The 19,067-nt window shown below is 42.5% G+C and overlaps 1 protein-coding gene across 3 annotated transcripts in view; it reads right to left on the bottom strand.

Moving 5' to 3' along the window:
- Nucleotides 1-19,067, bottom strand: part of NKAIN1 (sodium/potassium transporting ATPase interacting 1) — a 242,880-nt gene that overhangs the window by 17,779 nt on the left and 206,034 nt on the right. For all 3 annotated transcript variants that reach the window (XM_077295597.1, XM_077295595.1, XM_077295594.1), the window contains one exon: nt 2,689-2,749. In XM_077295597.1, the coding sequence (XP_077151712.1) occupies nt 2,689-2,749 (61 nt within the window). The remainder of the gene's footprint in view (nt 1-2,688; nt 2,750-19,067) is intronic.

The following is a 19,067-nucleotide window of genomic DNA, read 5'->3' as shown; positions in this document are numbered from 1 at the left end:
GGAGTGCGGATTATGATCTGAAGCCACATGTTCAGAGGCTGTGTGACAGGCAGAACACATGCACATCCAAGGCCTATTTGTTGGCCTCGCCATGCATGTGTAGTGCCTGTCACACAGCCGCGGCACATGCAGCGGCAGAAAACCTGCTTCAGCCCTCAAGCTCCATGATGCCAGGTTCCATATGCAAATAGTCTGCAAGATTTAATTGCTTGACAAGGTGGGAGCCGATCATGTTCGCTTTTAAAACTATGGAACACACGGCTATTTGAACTATTGGGTTGTTTTGTCAGAGTCAATTTGGGAACTTGTGCTCACATTACTACATTTTGTGGTACACACATTTGGTTCTAGAACATTGGATTTGTTTTAACTTTTTTTTATTGGCAACAACATTGTAGGGGAGCATTTTTTTAAACGGAAAGGCACAATAAAGAACTTTATTTCAAAACACAACACAGTAGAAAATCACGGTACATTACAACATTTAAAGAACATGACATTAGGCTGGTAAAATGTCATGGACGCAATAGTGTTTAATTCTTTACATGACAGTGTTTAGATTTTTATTAATCACAATAAATTTACTTACAGTTACAGCAGGATAAAGTACAGTTTCTACATTAAACCATTTGATCTTGCCATGACACACGGCCAACATCTGAAACAAAATATGAAGCAAATCGATCCCTCATCTGAGCAATTTCCAAAGTTGTCCTCAGAGGATGATCTTGGTAATCGGGCAATGGGTTTGGTATGGGTTCATCTAGTTCCACGTTGACTCTCTCTTTAGCAATAATATAAATGTGGAGAACCACACAAGCCTTCACCACCTGATCAACTGTCTCAATTTTCAGATTTATAGCGGATCCTAAAATCCGCCATTTGGAGACAAGGATTCCAAAGGCGCACTCCACAGTTCTTCTGGCCCTGGACAGTCTATAATTAAAAATACTTTTTGTGTGGTCCAAGCCCCGACTGGAGTACGGTTTCAGTAGGTTGGCACACATTTGAAATGCCTCATCACCAACAACCACAAATGGCATTGCCGGCCCTTCGGTGTTGGGAAGAGGTCTTGGCTGGGGGAAATTAAAATTGTTCTCATATAATCTTCGGCCCATATCAGACTCCTTACATGTCCGTGAATCATTTGCACGGCCAAATGCTCCAATATCCACGGCGAGAAACCTGCAGTCCGCACCTGCAATTGCCATGAGCACGGTGGAAAAGTATTTTTTGTAATTAAAAAACAGAGATCCACTTCTTGCAGGCTTTGTAATCCTAATGTGCTTCCCATCCACTGCTCCAATACAGTTAGGGAAAGAACACACTTCGTCAAATTTTTGGGCGTTGGCCTCCCATAACTCTGTTGTTGGGATTGGTAAAAATTCCTCCCAGAGATTGTCCCACAATGCACGGCATGTGTCGGCAATAATACCCGAAAGTGTGGAGACTCCAATCCGAAACTGGAAATGCAGGGATCTCAAGGTCTCTCCGGTAGCCAGGAAACTGCCAAGAAGAAAAATAAATAAATTTAATTGAAGTACATTGTTATAAAATAAAATTACATTTTCCGTCCCTCCCTCCCCCCCCCCAGACAAAAAAAAAGGTTATTTAAAAAAAGGGCAGAACATATAAAGTCCTTCAAATAGCTACATTACGTACCGTAGAGTCACCAGCAGACGTTCCTCGGCGGAAATTGATCTCCGGAGCTGCGTGTCCTGCCTGGTAATGGCTCCTTCCACCAGACGCTGCAGATAGCGGAAGCTGTCTTGAGACATCCTGGTATACTCAAAATATTTTTCCAGGTTGTCGTTTAGCTCGCCAAACAAACAATGGTAGGCTCCACGGCTCTCTCGGACTTCCACTATAGGGTGTAGCCAAAAGCGCCGATGACTCCTTCTCCGTTGTTTATCTCTTTTCCTTTGTTCGTGAAAGGCGATAGCGCAAGCATTAGCCATGGCAAAATCCAGCTCCATATTGAGGTAGATACTCTCCATGGGACGCTCCATCTTGATGCTGTAAAAACACGCAAAATGGGAGGAATTTTTATGTATGCCGGGGTATATATACTAAAATTCCATTATACCCACCCTCTTCTATCCATTGGTGGTATTATCTAGTGTCTAGACACTAATGGGGCTTTTCGTCATGCTATTGGGTGAAAAATGACATCATTGTTTGACAACGCATGCGTCGGAAAACGCTGCGTTTTAACAAAAACGCCTGAAAAACGCACAAAAAAAAGCTGCGTTTTACGACGCATGCGCTCAACGCATGCGTCGAAAACGATGCGTTTTAGTGTGCGTTACAATGCGTCATGCGTTGCGTTGACGATGCTGCGTCGCAAGACGCAAATGTGAACGTAGCCTTAGCGCTATATAAAAATAAAGATTATTATTATTAGTGGACCAATTCAAGCCTGATAGATGGTGGTATTGTCTATACACTGTATTGCCGTACAGTCTAGGCATTTTACAATGGTTTTACTATTTATACACAATACGGCTTTAGAGCACAAACATTACCGCTATTCATTGTTGTCTGTGATCACAATCTCTTTACTGATATACACTGCTTGGCTTTTTTGTGTATAAAATTATCACATTCTAACATTTTTCCCCCTCTTTTCCAACTGGACAAATGGACACATCTTATATATTATGAAGAAACATTATAATTAATACTCACAGCTGTCTTCTTCATCCATAAAAACTTTGCTGACATAACAGGCATACACAAAGCCAAAGAGCTGTGAGTGGGCAGAAAAAGGAAAAACAAAGTAATGGAATATTACATTATAGGGGACAAATATTTCCAAATGTAGAATTGTCTATTAGATATACAATTCATGAACTAAATAGCTATTTGTGAACATTATAAAGTGCTTTGTCTTAAGTTTGTAACCTAAGTATCCACTATATTAACCCCTTCACCCCGAAGCCTTTTTTCACTTTCCTGATTAGGCCAAATTTTACAATTCTGACCAGTGTCACTTTATGTGGCAATAACTCTGGAACGCTTCAATGGATCCCACTGATTCAGAGCTTGTTTTCTCGTGATATATTGTACTTCATGATAGTGGTAAAATTTGTTCACTATGCCTAAGATTTATTTGTGAAAATATTGGAAATGAGGCTAAAATTGTGAAAATTTAGCAATTTTCAAACTTTTAGTTTTTATGCCCTTAAATTAGAGCGTTATGTCACACAAAATAGCTAGTACATAACATTTACCACATGTCTACTTTACATACAAAGAGAGGAAAAATAGCACCTTAACCCCCTCTATTGCTAATGAATTAACCTCTAATATTTTTAATCTTTCTGACTAGAAACTCTCTGAAAGTGAGGAATCACTCCTCTCTAAAGGATTGTCCTTCTGTCCCTCCAACAAACCTAAGGATTTTGATTTATTTTTAGGTTTACAAATTTTCATAAGGAAATTAACCCTTAAAAGACATTTTTTATTAAGGAAAATAAATCCACTCCTTTAATTAATACAGAAAATACTGAGGAAACACATGATTTTTTTTCACCTGAATGTACCTACTAAGTCTAAATTTTATCCTGTTGAGGACAAAAGTCACCATCTCAATGTTTTCAGCGACCTTGTATTGAAACAATTTGAGAGTATTGTTCGTGACCCGAGAAGTACATCTAAGGAAGGGTTTACCAAAAAGAAAATGAATTTAAATCCACAAGAAAGGCAAGCAATGAATCTATGAATAATATGAATATGAATCTATGAATAATTCAATAATCATCAGATCAGCGGATAAAGGAGGGGGCATAGTAATCCAAAATAGATGTGACTATGTCAATGAGGCATTAAGAATTCTTTCTGATACAAGTTATTATATAAAAAGTTCATATGAGATTTATTTTCGTTCTATCCAGGCATACAACGATCTCATTACTGAAGGGGTGGTATCTAGTATTTTTAATAATAAAGAAAAAAACTTTCTGTGCATAAAAACCCCAGTATTCCATTCTTCTACCACCTTCCCAAAGTGCACAAAAATTTGCATAATCCACCAGGCAGACCCATTATTGCTGGCATCAACTCACTAACATCTAATTTGGCACACTATGTAGACAGAATCATGTTACCCCATGTTTTTAATCTTAAGAGTCATCTTCGGGATTCCACGCATTTATTATGGCTTCTTAATGAAATACCATGGAAACGTTGTTATATTTTTGTTACCATGGATGTAACATCACTTTACTCTAATATTCCACATAATATCGGTTTGATTTGTTTTGATCATTTTCTAAAATTCGACAATAGATTATCTGAGGCACAGAAGCACTTTATTCTGAAAGGTATTGATTTTATATTGAATAATAATTTTTTTACTTTTGAAAAATATATTTTACCATCAGATCAAAAGCACCACAATGGGCTCAAAAGTAGCACCGACGTATGCAAATTTATTTATGGGGGTCTTTGAAGAGATTCTTATTCTAAATGGCATTTGGGGCAAAAACATCATTTTTTATAAGAGATTTATAGACGATCTATTTTTTATTTGGGATAATTCTAACAACAATATTGAGGATTTTATTCAGCAAATAAATTTTAACAATTGGGGTCTTTCCTTTACGGCTTTTTTTAACAATCTTTCTATTAATTTTTTAGATGTCACCTTATTTATTGTAAATAATAAAGTATGTAGCAAAACGTTTTTTTAAAAAGTCGATACTAATGGGTACATTCATTTTAGCAGTGGGCATTACAAGAAATGGCTCAAAAACATCCCTAATAACCAGTTTCGCCGGATTAGGAAAAACTGTACCACTGCTGATGATGTTAAGGAACAATCTAATTTATTGAAGAATAAATTTGCTGTCCAAAAATATCCTTCTTATCTTATTTCTAACGCCTTCAAAAACTCATCAAAATTAGACCAGTTCTCATTACTTGTACATAAAGAAAAAACTCCTGTTATGGACAAGCATGTATTGAATTTTATTACACAATATTCTGATGAGCACAAAAAGATTTGTGATGTCCTTGAAAAAAAATTGGCATATTTTACTGAACGACCCTATATTGAATAAATTCCTTCCAAGGAATCCCTCTATCACATTCCGAAGGGCTCCCACTATCAGGGACCTAATAGCCCCCAGTCGCCTGAAAAGAAATATTAATGCTAATGAGGTTACAAATAACGGAATATTTAAATATGGTACCAAGAATTGCCTTTGCTGCCTCAGTATTAATCACAGAACTAAGAATATTATTTCTTTCACTACCAAAGAGAGTTTTATAGTCCCCTTTTTCTTGAACTGCAACTCTGATTTTGTGATTTATGTTATTGAATGCCCCTGCGGAAAACAATATGTCAGGAGAACTACACAAGCATTACACCTCCGACTTAATTCGCATCGATATAATATAAAAAATGAAATGTAAAAGGTTGCCGCGCTGAACGGCACTTACAGCATGAAGTAACGTCCTATATGAACAAATGGCCACTTTTCTGGCGGTGTCCTCCTTCACAATCCAAAGAACCTTAGCACTGGGAGCGTCCTCCCTGAAGTTGCAGTCCCCCGGAGCAAAAAACCCGCCACCGTGTGTCAGCGTTAGCCACGGCCGATGGCGCCACCGACAGCGTAGCGAGGTGAGCGGGGGCGTGGTAAGATGGTGACGTCACTGGTCCGCAACTGACGGACGTGTGCAGGGGCCAATCCCAACGCGTTTCGAGGGCAACGTCCCTCTTTCTCAAGGGCCTTACCACGCCCCCCGCTCACCTCGCTACGCTGTTGGCGGCGCCATCGGCCGTGGCTAACGCTGACACACGGCGGCGGGTTTTTTGCTCCGGGGGACTGCAACTTCAGGGAGGACGCTCCCAGTGCTAAGGTTCTTTGGATTGTGAAGGAGGACACCGCCAGAAAAGTGGCCATTTGTTCATATAGGACGTTACTTCATGCTGTAAATGCCGTTCAGCGCGGCAACCTTTTACATTTCATATTGGTTTTCTGTTAGTCACATACACCCCACTGACTGGTTTGCCTGCTGCTGTTCTGGGCACACGTGCTTAGCGCCTTGTGATTTTCAGTAATGTGTTAATATAAAAAATGGTCTCCTTACCCATGGTCTTTCTAGGCACTATACCTTGACACATAATAAAGATTTTAAAGCTGTAAAAATTAGTCCTATTGATCATATCCCAGCACATGTCCCTAATAGAGTCATGAAGCTGAACAGAAAAGAGGTTTATTGGATTTACAACCTAGGCAGCCTGAAACCTCATGGTCTTAATGAAATTACTGAAGTTTTTATCTGATTTTTGCAGGCTTTTAATGTATGTGGGCTGACTTATATATATATATATATATATATATATATATATATATATTGTGATGCAGTGACCCCTGTAACAGGTAGGGGGCACTGCATGGTCTCCTCAGTATGCGCACGGAGGTGTATTGAGGCCGTGAGAGAGCATGGCAGTTGTAGGCATGGACATGATAGCGAGACAATGTCTGGCATTGTGGTTAATGGGAGGTATGTGTCACAGGGATGGATGCTCCCTGCGATGCAACCCGGAGTATCTTGTCTTTAGAGCACGTAAGCACTGAAGATGTTTAGTGAACCTGGGTCCGGGGTGCGGGTAGCCATGAGAGATGGGTGGGTCTGGCTACCCACATACCTCACCACTGGGTGAGGGCACTCACTGTACCTTTTTCCCTGCAGGAGTATGAGGACCTGTAGTGATGTCATGATCACGTGATCAGCCCATGTGATATACCTCACCTATGGGGTGTGGTTAGAAGGTACATAATGTGACCAGGGTGTGGGTCACATGTCCCTGTGTAAGTTCCTGTGTTGGAAGACCTGGGAGGAGGCTTCCTGAAAGCACATGCTGTTATTGGGAGGTCCTGGGAGTAGGACCGGATCCCTGAGCAGCGTGGGAGGTCCTGGGAGTAGGACCGGATCCCTGAGCAGCGCACAATGAAACTTGGGGAAGCTACAGTCCTCCGGAGGGTCTGGACTGACTGATGTGTGCCGCCCAGGCAAGTTGGTGATCCCCGTGGGCAGCTTTCCCAGTGGACTGACAAGGAGTCAGCAGGTGGAGCAGGAGCTCCCTAAGGTACCTCCAAAGACTGTTGGTACTTGTGATATGAACTGTGTGGTAACCCACGGCAACTGGTCAAGGGAGGACCAGCGTGTTTAGTTGCCACAGACTAAGGTTCTGAAACTTATTGTGATGTCCTGGTTCAGTGTGTAAAAGGACTGCTCATGATATGGTTTATGAGGCTTAATAAACCGTATGGACTGCTTTGGTTGAAAAAACCATGCCCGTGTGCTGAATATTGCGGCCAAGCGAGTGTCCCCCAATACACTCAGTAAGAGCAATCTTACAATATATATTGTGAGGAACCAAGGGGAGAAGTACTAGAAAACAGATATGTTTCTCCCCGTTTCATTTCATATGTCTCCCAGTATTGATTGTGTAGCTGTTTATTTCACTGTAATCCGGTCCTGGTTTCTTTAGTGATCAGCGTGGAAAGGACTGGTGCTTCCCCTCCACACATGCAGTCCAGGTTTTGGTCTCCTGACTGCTTCAGCTGATATAATCAAGAGCTGCTGGGATCTCTCTCTCTCATCTGCTGGTCTGGGAAGCTGACACAGTAAGGCTGCATGAACTTCTCTGTTATTGTGTAGGTTCATTTTGTAGTTAGAAACTTATTGTTAGTTAGTGGCCAGACGGCCTTAGATATTTTATTTCATGTTTGGCACGTGTAACATTGTACGACAAGTGTGTACAATAAATACGCCTGATGCATACCTGTGTGGAACTCGCTAGCCTGCTACTGTCCGTTGTGACTCCATAGCCACCTGCTTGGGCCAAAGTAAAGATCCCTGCTGAGCTATATCCCCACAAATGGTGTTTCGAATGCGGGCAATCGTGGCTATTGGACTGTGACTGCAGAGAAAGTGCTCTGTGTATGTCCTGTCTGAAAGCTCCTGTGCTTTTGAAGAGCCAAGAGTCCATTAATATGGAGGAACTAGTGAAACAGTTACTGCAGGCAAATGTTCAACAACAGCAGACTAATACTTCCAGCAAGCCCTGGACCAGCAAAATAAGATTCAGCAAGAGCAATTGAATGCAATAAAGCAGGCTTTGCTTCGGCAGCCCCGAGATGAGAGGGATCGTGCACAAAGTGTTGCTAGTGCACAGAAAGCCGTACAAAAGACTTTGCTTAAAATGACTGCTGATGATGATGTAGAAGCGTATCTCACCGTATTTGAACGTATTGCAGAACGTGAGCATTTACCGGTGGATAGATGGGCTGAAGTGGTTGCTCCATTTCTGAGCGGAGATCCACAAAAGGCCTATTACGATTTAAGTGGAGTGGATGCTATGGACTACACCAAATTAAAAGGCGAAATCCTGGCAAGGCTGGGAGTAAACACATATGTACGAGCACAGAGGGTACATTTGTGGACTTTTGTGGAGCATCAGCCAACCCGCTCACAAATGCATGATCTCATCCATCTAGTAAAAAAATGGCTGCAACCAGAGACTTTGACATCCGCAGAGATGGTGGAACGTGTTGTTCTAGACAAGTACCTGTGGTCCTTACCTGCTAAGATACAGAGGTGGGTTGGTCAGGGTGACCCATCTACAGCTGATCAGTTGGTGAATATTGTCGAACGCTACAATGCTTCCGAAAGCCTACTCCAAGGGACGTTATCACCTCGCTGGACTCCCAAGAAATCGCCAGAAAATTCTGCGAAACCTACTTCGTCTTCAAAAGAAGAGAATGTTGCAAGGAAGGCTAGCAGACCCATAAAGGACTATGTAGGCGGTACGGTCTCACAGCAAGCCAGCAGACCCTATCTGGGGTCCCCGGTGAGGAGGCAAGGACCTATACAGTGTTGGCGATGTCGCGGGCTTGGCCATGTAGCAGCTAACTGCCCAATGACTACAGAGCCAATGGACTGTAACGCTATGAGACGACTTTCGTTATATGTACAATCGGTCTGTGTTGCAGAGGTCCTCACAGGAAATGAACGACATGTGTGTTGCCTTGAGGTCGACGGCCATAGTGTGAATGCCGTCTTGGATTCCGGCAGTCAAGTAACTCTGATACATGCCAGTTTGGTGGACCCTAGAGCCCTGACGAACTTAACCGTGGGCATTAGTTGCATCCATGGTGATGTAAAAAACTACCCCACTGCCTGGGTCACCCTTGCCACGCCAGTAGGAACCAAAAGACATCAAGCGGCAGTCCTAAAGTCTATGGGACATGACGTAATATTAGGAAGAGACTTTCCCTTATTTTGGGACTTGTGGAGCCTTAAAAATGGCATGGACACTCTAGTTGAGGACGGTGCCGTGGGGCTAGCCCCTGAGCCATTGCAGCAAGATGAAGGGGGGCCCATTTCAGAGGAAACTCCCAGATCTGTAGACTCTCCTCTGGCTGTATATGCAGGCGAGGCAGATGAACTAGAGGAAGCTATAGAAATGCCAGGTCTTGAGGTGGCCCGTGGTAAATTTGGGACCGCTCAGCACCAAGATCCTACTCTGGCAAGGGCATGGGAAAATGTAAAGGTCTCTGAGGGAAGACCATTGTACCCAGGGGCTCAAAATGAGTTCCCACATGTGGCGGTGCAACAGGATATGCTGTATCACATAGACAAAGTATGAGGAGTGGTGGTAGAGCAACTAGTGGTGCCCAAGTCCTTCCTCCAGGTAGTTTTGGAACTGGCCCATAAATATCCCTTGGGGGGACACCTGGCCGGAGAAAAAACAAAACACCGTATTCTACAACATTTCTTTTGGCCGGGTCGAGCGGGAGACGTGACCCAGTATTGTCAGTCCTGTCCTACGTGTCAATTGACCGCACCTATGTCACATTTTAGAAGCCCCCTTGTGCTCTTACCAATAATAGAGGTGCCCTTTGAGAGGATAGCAATGGATATAGTTGGTCCACTAGTTAAATCTGCCAGGGGTCATCAGTACATTTTGGTAGTACTAGATTATGCCACTCGTTACCCTGAAGCAGTACCCCTGCGGAATACCAATGCGAAAGCAATTTCAAAGGAGCTTGTTAATATGTTTTCTCGCACCGGCATTCCGAAGGAAATACTAACGGATCAGGGGACCCCCTTTATGCCTCGTATACTTAAAGACTTATCTAAACTACTAAAAATCTCCCACTTGCGTACTTCAGTATATCACCCTCAAACTGACGGATTGGTGGAGCGATTTAATAAAACCCTGAAGGGAATGTTGAAAAGGGTGGTAGATAAGGACGGGAGGGATTGGGATGCTCTCCTACCATATCTCCTGTTCGCTATACGTGAAGTACCCCAATCCTCCACAGGCTTTTCACCTTTTGTGTTAGTTTATGGGCGAAGTCCTAGAGGCCTATTAGATATTGCTAAAGAGACTTGGGAACAAGAGGTGACTCCTTATCGTAGTGTAATTGAACACGTAATGCTTATGCAAGATAGAATTGAGGCAGTCATGCCAATAGTCAAGGAATGTTTAGAACGTGCACAACATGCCCAGAGCATGGTATACAACTGAGCGGCTAGAACACGAGTCTTTCAACCCGGAGACAGGGTGTTAGTATTAGTACCTACTGTAGAAAATAAATTTCTTGCGAAGAGGCAGGGCCCATACGAGGTGTTGGAGAGAGTAGGTGAAGTGAATTATAAGATACATCAACCAGACAAGAGAAAAACCAAGCAAATCTACCACATAAACTTGCTTAAGGCCTGGCGGGACAGGGAGAGTCTAATGGCAGGAGCTGCCCTTGGTGATAGACCTCGAAGGGCACCACCATCTTTGGTAAATGTCCCCCAGGTAACACTGCCCGAAGTAGGTATTGCAGAGACACTGTCCGAAAGTCAAAAACGAGAGACCAAGGAATTCATACAGAAAAACGCAGAGGTTTTTTCAGAACTTCCTGGCCGTACTCACTTAATTAAACATGACATTGTTACTGATCCACAGGCGCGGGTACGGCTAAAACCATATCGAATTCCGGAGGCTCGGAGACAAGCCATTGCCCAAGAAGTTGAGAAAATGTTAGAGCTTGGAGTCATTGAGGAGTCCCAGAGTGGTCGGGCTAGCCCAATCGTGTTGGTGCCCAAGCCCGATGGGACTATTCGATTTTGTAATGATTTTTGGAAACTAAATGAGGTATCGAAATTCGATGCCTACCCGATGCCGAGGGTTGACGAACTTATAGAGAGACTGGGTTCGGCCAGGTACATATCCAGTATTGACTTAACAAAAGGTTATTGGCAGATTCCAGTCACGGATTCAGCCAAAGAGAAAACGGCCTTTGTAACGCCCCAGGGACTGTTCCAGTACCGTGATATGCCATTTGGGTTGCATGGTGCTGCAGCCACCTTCCAACGTCTAATGGATATTGTCCTAAAACCCCATGTCCAGTATGCGTCCGCATACTTGGACGATATCATTGTCTTTAGTGATGACTGGGACACACATTTACCAAAAGTACAAGCTGTTTTAGACTCGGTAAAAACTGCTGGGTTGACTGCCAATCCCAAGAAATGTACCTTGGGATTGGAAGAGGCTCGCTATCTGGGATATAGCATAGGGCGAGGAGTCGTAAAGCCACAGACCAATAAGGTGGACGCTATTCGGAATTGGCCACGACCGGTCACCAAAAAACAAGTTGGAGCTTTTTTAGGGATCGTCGATTATTATAGGCGGTTCATCAAACATTTTGCCACCATCGCGGCCCCTCTCACAGATCTTACCAAGGGGTCGAAATCTATCACAATAAAGTGGAACGCAGAAGCAGAGGAGGCCTTTCAACATTTGAAAACGGTACTCTGTGACCAACCAGTTGGTTGCCCCTGACTTTAAACGGGAGTTTATTGTCCAAACGGACGCCTCTGGTGTAGGCCTCGGTGCAGTGTTGTCACAGGAAGTGAATGGCGAGGAACACCCAGTGGTCTATCTAAGCAGAAAGCTTACGAGGGCAGAAAAGAATTACAGTGTGGTTGAGCGGGAAACCCTGGCTGTAAAATGGGCCCTATAAACCTTACGCTATTATTTGCTAGGTCGCCAATTTAGGCTAGTGACGGACCATTCACCCCTAACGTGGATGTCCCGGGCAAAAGAGGGCAATGCGAGGGTGACACACTGGTTCTTAGCATTCCAACCTCTTGAATTTTCCGTTGAGCACAGGGCAGGCGCAGCACACGGGAATGCAGATGCGTTGTCTAGAACGCACTGCTTAGTGACTCGTCGTGTCCGACCCTACGGGCTCGAACAGAGGAAGGGGGTGTGTGAGGTACCAAGGGGAGAAGTACTAGAAAACAGATATGTTTCTCCCCGTTTCATTTCATATGTCTCCCAGTATTGATTGTGTAGCTGTTTATTTCACTGTAATCCGGTCCAGGTTTCTTTAGTGATCAGCGTGGAAAGGACTGGTGCTTCCCCTCCACACATGCAGTCCAGGTTTTGGTCTCCTGACTGCTTCAGCTGATATAATCAAGAGCTGCTGGGATCTCTCTCTCTCATCTGCTGGTCTGGGAAGCTGACACAGTAAGGCTGCATGAACTTCTCTGTTATTGTGTAGGTTTATTTTGTAGTTAGAAACTTATTGTTAGTTAGTGGCCAGACGGCCTTAGATATTTTATTTCATGTTTGGCACGTGTAACATTGTACGACAAGTGTGTACAATAAATACACCTGATGCATACCTGTGTGGAACTCGCTAGCCTGCTACTGTCCGTTGTGACTCCATAGCCACCTGTTTGGGCCAAAGTAAAGATCCCTGCTGAGCTATATCCCCACAATATATATATATATATATATATATATATATATATATATATATATATATATATATATATATATATATATATATATATATATATTTTTTTTTAAATATTTTTTTATATCTATTTATATACTTATTATTAACATATTTTATATATATTTGTAGAACTAAAAATTACCTTAATGATTTTAATACTAAGTTTTAATGGCTGTAAGGTTTTGCTTATATTTATATATTATATCTATGTGCTTACTTGTCTAAATCATTAAGTTTCTGTGCCTTTCTAGGAAGCCGAACCCCTTTTTTGCGCTCTGCTGGCGCTGGAACCCATCAGCTTTATTCCATATGACTGGGAGAGCATTTGTCCTCTGGACTCTCCATGAATTGATTAGATGTGCTCATTTTCTCTGTCTCCTAGTGAAGTGATCTTCATTTGGTGTATGCTCCAGCGTTTTAACTCCCCATTCCTTAATTATTTATTTTTGTGGTATGACATACTCCCAAATAATTTGACAAACACATTTCCACTTTTAATATAAAAAATTATTTTAATATTTATTAATAAAAAAGTATTTTAACTATGGTTCAACAATGACAACCTGTGTTCTCCAAGAGTCTATCCTTCCAGCTCAGTAGCTCAAAGTAAATTCCTTCACCTCTGAATTTGTTTCATTTTTTCCGATGTGAGTTCGGTTCCACTCTCAGTGAGACCGTGCTTCTCTTTTTCTTTTTTTTTTTTCCTTCTCTGTTTTCAATTTTTGTTATCCTATAGACAAATCTAAGGCTAAATGTGTAAAATATCAATTTGTATTTCTCTGATTTTTAATCTTGTCATGTGAACTTCCTGATGAGCCTGAACTCTGACACTGGGTGTTATCTGATCCATTGGGCATCGCTTCCAAATGCTGAAGTGTACTTAAACCCTGTATACCTATGACTCTTGTACAATATTTGTTGTATGTCCTGATGAAGGGGTCACCTGAACCCTGAAACGCGTAGAATAAACCACGTTGAAACCTCTACAATTTTTGGAATTCTTCTTGCGGCAGCGCGGGGATGATCCTTTTTTCCCCTAACTGTGTACTTTATATACGCAGCATTTTTTAAACATAATTATTTTTAGTACGTTATAAGGGTTAAAAGTTGACCAGTGATTTCTCGTTTTTCCAATAAAATTTACAAAACCATTTGTTTTAGGGACCACATCACATTTGAAGTGACTTTGAGGGGTCTATATGACAGAAAACACGAACAAGTGTTGTTACCTCAGGTCCAACAATTCTAAAAACTACACCCCTCAAGGTGTTCAAAACCATATTAAAGAAGCTTATTAACCCTTCAGGTGCTTCACAAGAATTAATGGAATGTGGAATGAAAAAATTGACATTTAACTTTTTTTCACAAAAATTTTACTTTAGACCCAATTTTTTTTTATTTTCACAAGGGTATCTAAAAAATGGACCTCAAAATTTGTTGTGCAATTGCTCCTGAGTACGCCTTTGCCCCATATGTTGGGGGAAAACTACTGTTTTGGTGCATGGTAGAATTTGGAAGGGTAGGAATGCCATTTGACTTTTTAAATGTAAAATTTGCTGGGGTTATTATGTCACGTTTGGAAAGCCCCTGATGTGCTTAAACAGTGGAAACCGCTCACAAGTGACACATTTTGGAAACTAGACCCCTCAGGGAACTTATCTAGATGTATGGTGAGCACCTTGAACTCCCAGCTGCTTCACAGATGTTTATAACTTTGAGCCGTGTAAAAAAAAAAAATATAATAATCACATTTTCACAGAAAAATGTTTTTTAGCCCCAAATTTTGTGTTTTTGACGGGTAACAGGAGAAATTGCACCATATGTTGAGTCCCATATGTGGGTGGAAACTACTGTTTTGGCACAAGGCAGAGCTTGGAGTGCCATTTGACTTTTGAATGCAAAATTTGCTAGAATAATTAGTGGACGCCATGTTACTTTTGGAGAGCCCCTGATGTTCCTAAACAGTGGAAACCTCCCATAAGTGACTCTATTTTAGAAATTAGACCCAAAAGGAACTTATCTAAATGTGTGGTTAGTACCTTGAACCCCCAAGTGCTTCACAGAAGTTTATTATGTTGAGCTGTAAAAATAAAAAAAGCTCATTTTTCACACAAAAATGTTCTATTCGCACCATTTCTTCTTCACAAGATGCAATTTGTTGTGAAATTTCTCCTGAGCACGCAAATACCCAATATGTGGAGGAAAACTACTGTTTGGGTGCATGGCAGGGTTCGGAATGGAAGAAGCGCCATTTGACTTTTTGAATGCAAAATTTGCTGGAACAATCAGCGGATGCCATGTCGCATTTGGAGAGCCCCTGATGTTCCTAAAGAGTGGAAACGCCCCACAAGCGACCTTATTTTAGAAACTAGACCCCTCAATGAACTTATTTAGATGCATAGTTAGCACCTTAAATCCCCAGGTGCTTCACTGAAGTTTATAATGTTGACTGGTGAAAATAAAAAAAACATTTTCCCACCAAAAAAATTTTTAGCCACAATTTTTTTATTTTCACAAGGGCAACAGGAGAAAATGGACCTCAAAATTTGTTGTGAAATGTCTCCTCCACTACCCATATGTGAGGGGGAAACTACTGTTTGCGCACACAGCAGGGCTCAGAAACGATGGAGTGGCGCTTTGGAACACAGATTTTGATGGAATGTTCTGCAAGTGTCATATCGCATTTAAAGAGCTGCTAATGTGCCTAAACAGTGGAAACCCCCCCCCCCCCCCCAAAAGTGACCCCATTGTGGAAATTAGACCACTCAAGGAATTTATCTAGATGTGTGGTGAGCACATCGAACTACCAGGTGCTTCACAGAACTTTATAATATTGAGTTATGAAAATAAAAAAATCTAATTTCTTCCCACAAAAATGTTCTATTAGTCCCAAATTTTTATTTTCACAAGGTTAACAGGGAAAAATGAACCACCAAATTTGTGCAATTTCCCTGGAGAACACCAATACTCCATATGTGGTTGAAAACAACTTTTGATGCATTGTTCAAAGCTCAGAAACGAAAACGTGACATATTAGAGTTCAGAATTTATTGGACAGGTTTGAGGGTGCAATGTCACATTGGTAAAGCCCCTGAGGTGCCAGAACAGCAGAATCCCCATAAGTGATCACGTTCTACAAACTACACCGCTCAATGAATACATCTATGAGTTCAGTGATCATATTAACACGACAGGTGTGTCAACATATTTTATGCCATTGGGCAGGGAGGAAAAAAATAATTACATTTTTACCACAAAAATTTAGTTTTAGCACCAGATTTTACATTTTCACACTGGGAAATGGGTAAAAATGGCACAAATATTTGTACCACAATTTCTGCTCAATGTGGAAATATCCCATATGTGGCTGTACTGTACTGCTTTTCCTCCTGGAGGACAGATTTTGCTAGAATAGTTTGCAGACTCCATATACAGAGCCCTTAAGTGCTAGAAGAACAGAATCCCCCCTCAAGTGACCCCATTTTGGAAATTATATCCCTTTTGGAATTTATCTACAGCTGTAGTGTGGATTTTGACTCTAGATTTTGTTTTCCAGAAACAAGCAGCAATGGAACTTGCTGAGTGAAAATTGCAAACTGCCATTGTAGTGACCAGTCCACTGAAATCACCAATACGATGTAGTAACCAGTAAGTACAGGCCGGAGCCAGCCGACCCCTCCCCCCCCCCAAGGCGGCGTAGGCAAAGGCCGGCATGACGGGGTTAGAAGGTGGTGGGGGTATTTTTAGTAGGGGTGAAATATTCATAAAGGGGGGTTTATAAGGCAAGGTGTGGGTGGGTTTGGATCAGTTCCCGCTCCGGAGGCTTACTGAGCAGTCCCTCCCCCATCACTCTGCTTACCGAGATGGGATCCATCGAGCAGGTGCTGGAGAGGCTGCGGGCGGCTGCAGAAAATCAGCCACCCGGCTGGCTGGAGTCCCACGTATCTGGAATCATCGGTGGAGGCAGCGGGGATGTCCTGGCGGTCGCTGCAGGCGAGCGGCGTTCCCGATGCGTTTGGCCTCCAGAGCGCTTGTCCCCCATTTTGCCTCAAAGGTCCCAGAGCTGGCGCAGGAGCCCCTCCGGGCCGGGTACCTGCCCACAAATGCACTAGTAGGCCTCGGTCTGGAAGGAATCTGCCAGCCGGGCTGGGGCCTGCGGCGGTTGATAGGCCTTCTCCTCGTCGTTCCCGGGGGCGGAGCCGTCACGCGCAAGGTCCTCAGCAACTCCATGTGATGTCGGGGCCAGGGCGTCGAGATCTTCCTCTGGAGGTGGACCTCAGGCTCAGGAGGGTCCAGGGATCGGATAAGGGAGGATGGACAGCTGGATGAGTGTGACGTCTGCAGCTGGGGGCATCACGGCTTCTCCGCAGCCTGGTGAGCATGGGGCTATGTCCTATATGTGGTGAAATATATATATATATACAGTGGGGCAAAAAAGTATTTAGTCAGTCAGCAATAGTGCAAGTTCCACCACTTAAAAAGATGAGAGGTGTCTGTAATTTACATCATAGGTAGACCTCAACTATGGGAGACAAACTGAGAAAAAAAAATCCAGAAAATCACATTGTCTGTTTTTTTTATCATTTTATTTGCATATTATGGTGGAAAATAAGTATTTGGTCAGAAACAAAATTTCATCTCAATACTTTGTAATATATCCTTTGTTGGCAATGACAGAGGTCAAACGTTTTCTGTAAGTCTTCACAAGGTTGCCACACACTGGTGTTGGTATGTTGGCCCATTCCTCCATGCAGATCTCCTCTAGATCAGTGATGTTTTTGGCTTTTCGCTTGGCAACACGGACTTTCAACTCCCTCCAAAGGTTTTCTATAGGGTTGAGATTTGGAGACTGGCTAGGCCACTCCAGGACCTTGAAATGCTTCTTACGAAGCCACTCCTTCGTTGCCCTGGCGGTGTGCTTTGGATCATTGTCATGTTGAAAGACCCAGCCACGTTTCATCTTCAATGCCCTTGCTGATGGAAGGAGGTTTGCACTCAGAATCTCACGATACATGGCCCCATTCATTCTTTCATGTACCCGGATCAGTCGTCCTGGCCCCTTTGCAGAGAAACAGCCCCAAAGCATGATGTTTCCACCACCATGCTTTACAGTAGGTATGGTGTTTGATGGATGCAACTCAGTATTCTTTTTCCTCCAAACACGACAAGTTGTGTTTCTACCAAATAGTTCCAGTTTGGTTTCATCAGACCATAGGACATTCTCCCAAAACTCCTCTGGATCATCCAAATGCTCTCTAGCAAACTTCAGACGGGCCCGGACATGTACTGGCTTAAGCAGTGGGACACGTCTGGCACTGCAGGATCTGAGTCCATGGTGGCGTAGTGTGTTACTTATGGTAGGCCTTGTTACATTGGTCCCAGCTCTCTGCAGTTCATTCACTAGGTCCCTCCGCGTGGTTCTGGGATTTTTGCTCACCGTTCTTGTGATCATTCTGACCCCACGGGGTGGGATTTTGCGTGGAGCCCCAGATCGAGGGAGATTATCAGTGGTCTTGAATGTCTTCCATTTTCTAATTATTGCTCCCACTGTTGATTTCTTCACTCCAAGCTGGTTGGATATTGCAGATTCAGTCTTCCCAGCCTGGTGCAGGGCTACAATTTTGTTTCTGGTGTCCTTTGACAGCTCTTTGGTCTTCACCATAGTGGAGTTTGGAGTCAGACTGTTTGAGGGTGTGCACAGGTGTCTTTTTATACTGATAACAAGTTTAAACAGGTGCCATTACTACAGGTAATGAGTGGAGGAAAGAGGAGACTCTTAAAGAAGAAGTTACAGGTCTGTGAGAGCCAGAAATCTTGATTGTTTGTTTCTGACCAAATACTTATTTTCCACCATAATATGCAAATAAAATGATAAAAAAAACAGACAATGTGATTTTCTGGATTTTTTTTTCTCAGTTTGTCTCCCATAGTTGAGGTCTACCTATGATGTAAATTACAGACGCCTCTCATCTTTTTAAGTGGTGGAACTTGCACTATTGCTGACTGACTAAATACTTTTTTGCCCCACTGTGTATATATATATATATATATATATATATATATATATATATATATATATATATATATATATATATATATATATATATATATATATAGGTAGTAAAAAGAACGCAGCACTCCAAGACTTTCCAGTAGAAAAAATGTGAAGTTTTAATCGACCCACATCACTGCGCAGTGATGTGGGTCGATTAAAACTTCACATTTTTTCTACTGGAAAGTCTTGGA

The sequence above is a fragment of the Ranitomeya variabilis genome, chromosome 3, assembly GCF_051348905.1.
Source record: "Ranitomeya variabilis isolate aRanVar5 chromosome 3, aRanVar5.hap1, whole genome shotgun sequence".
Lineage (NCBI taxonomy): Eukaryota > Metazoa > Chordata > Amphibia > Anura > Dendrobatidae > Ranitomeya > Ranitomeya variabilis.
Note: the sequence above shows the minus strand (reverse complement) of the source record. Positions and strands in the feature narration are given on the sequence as shown.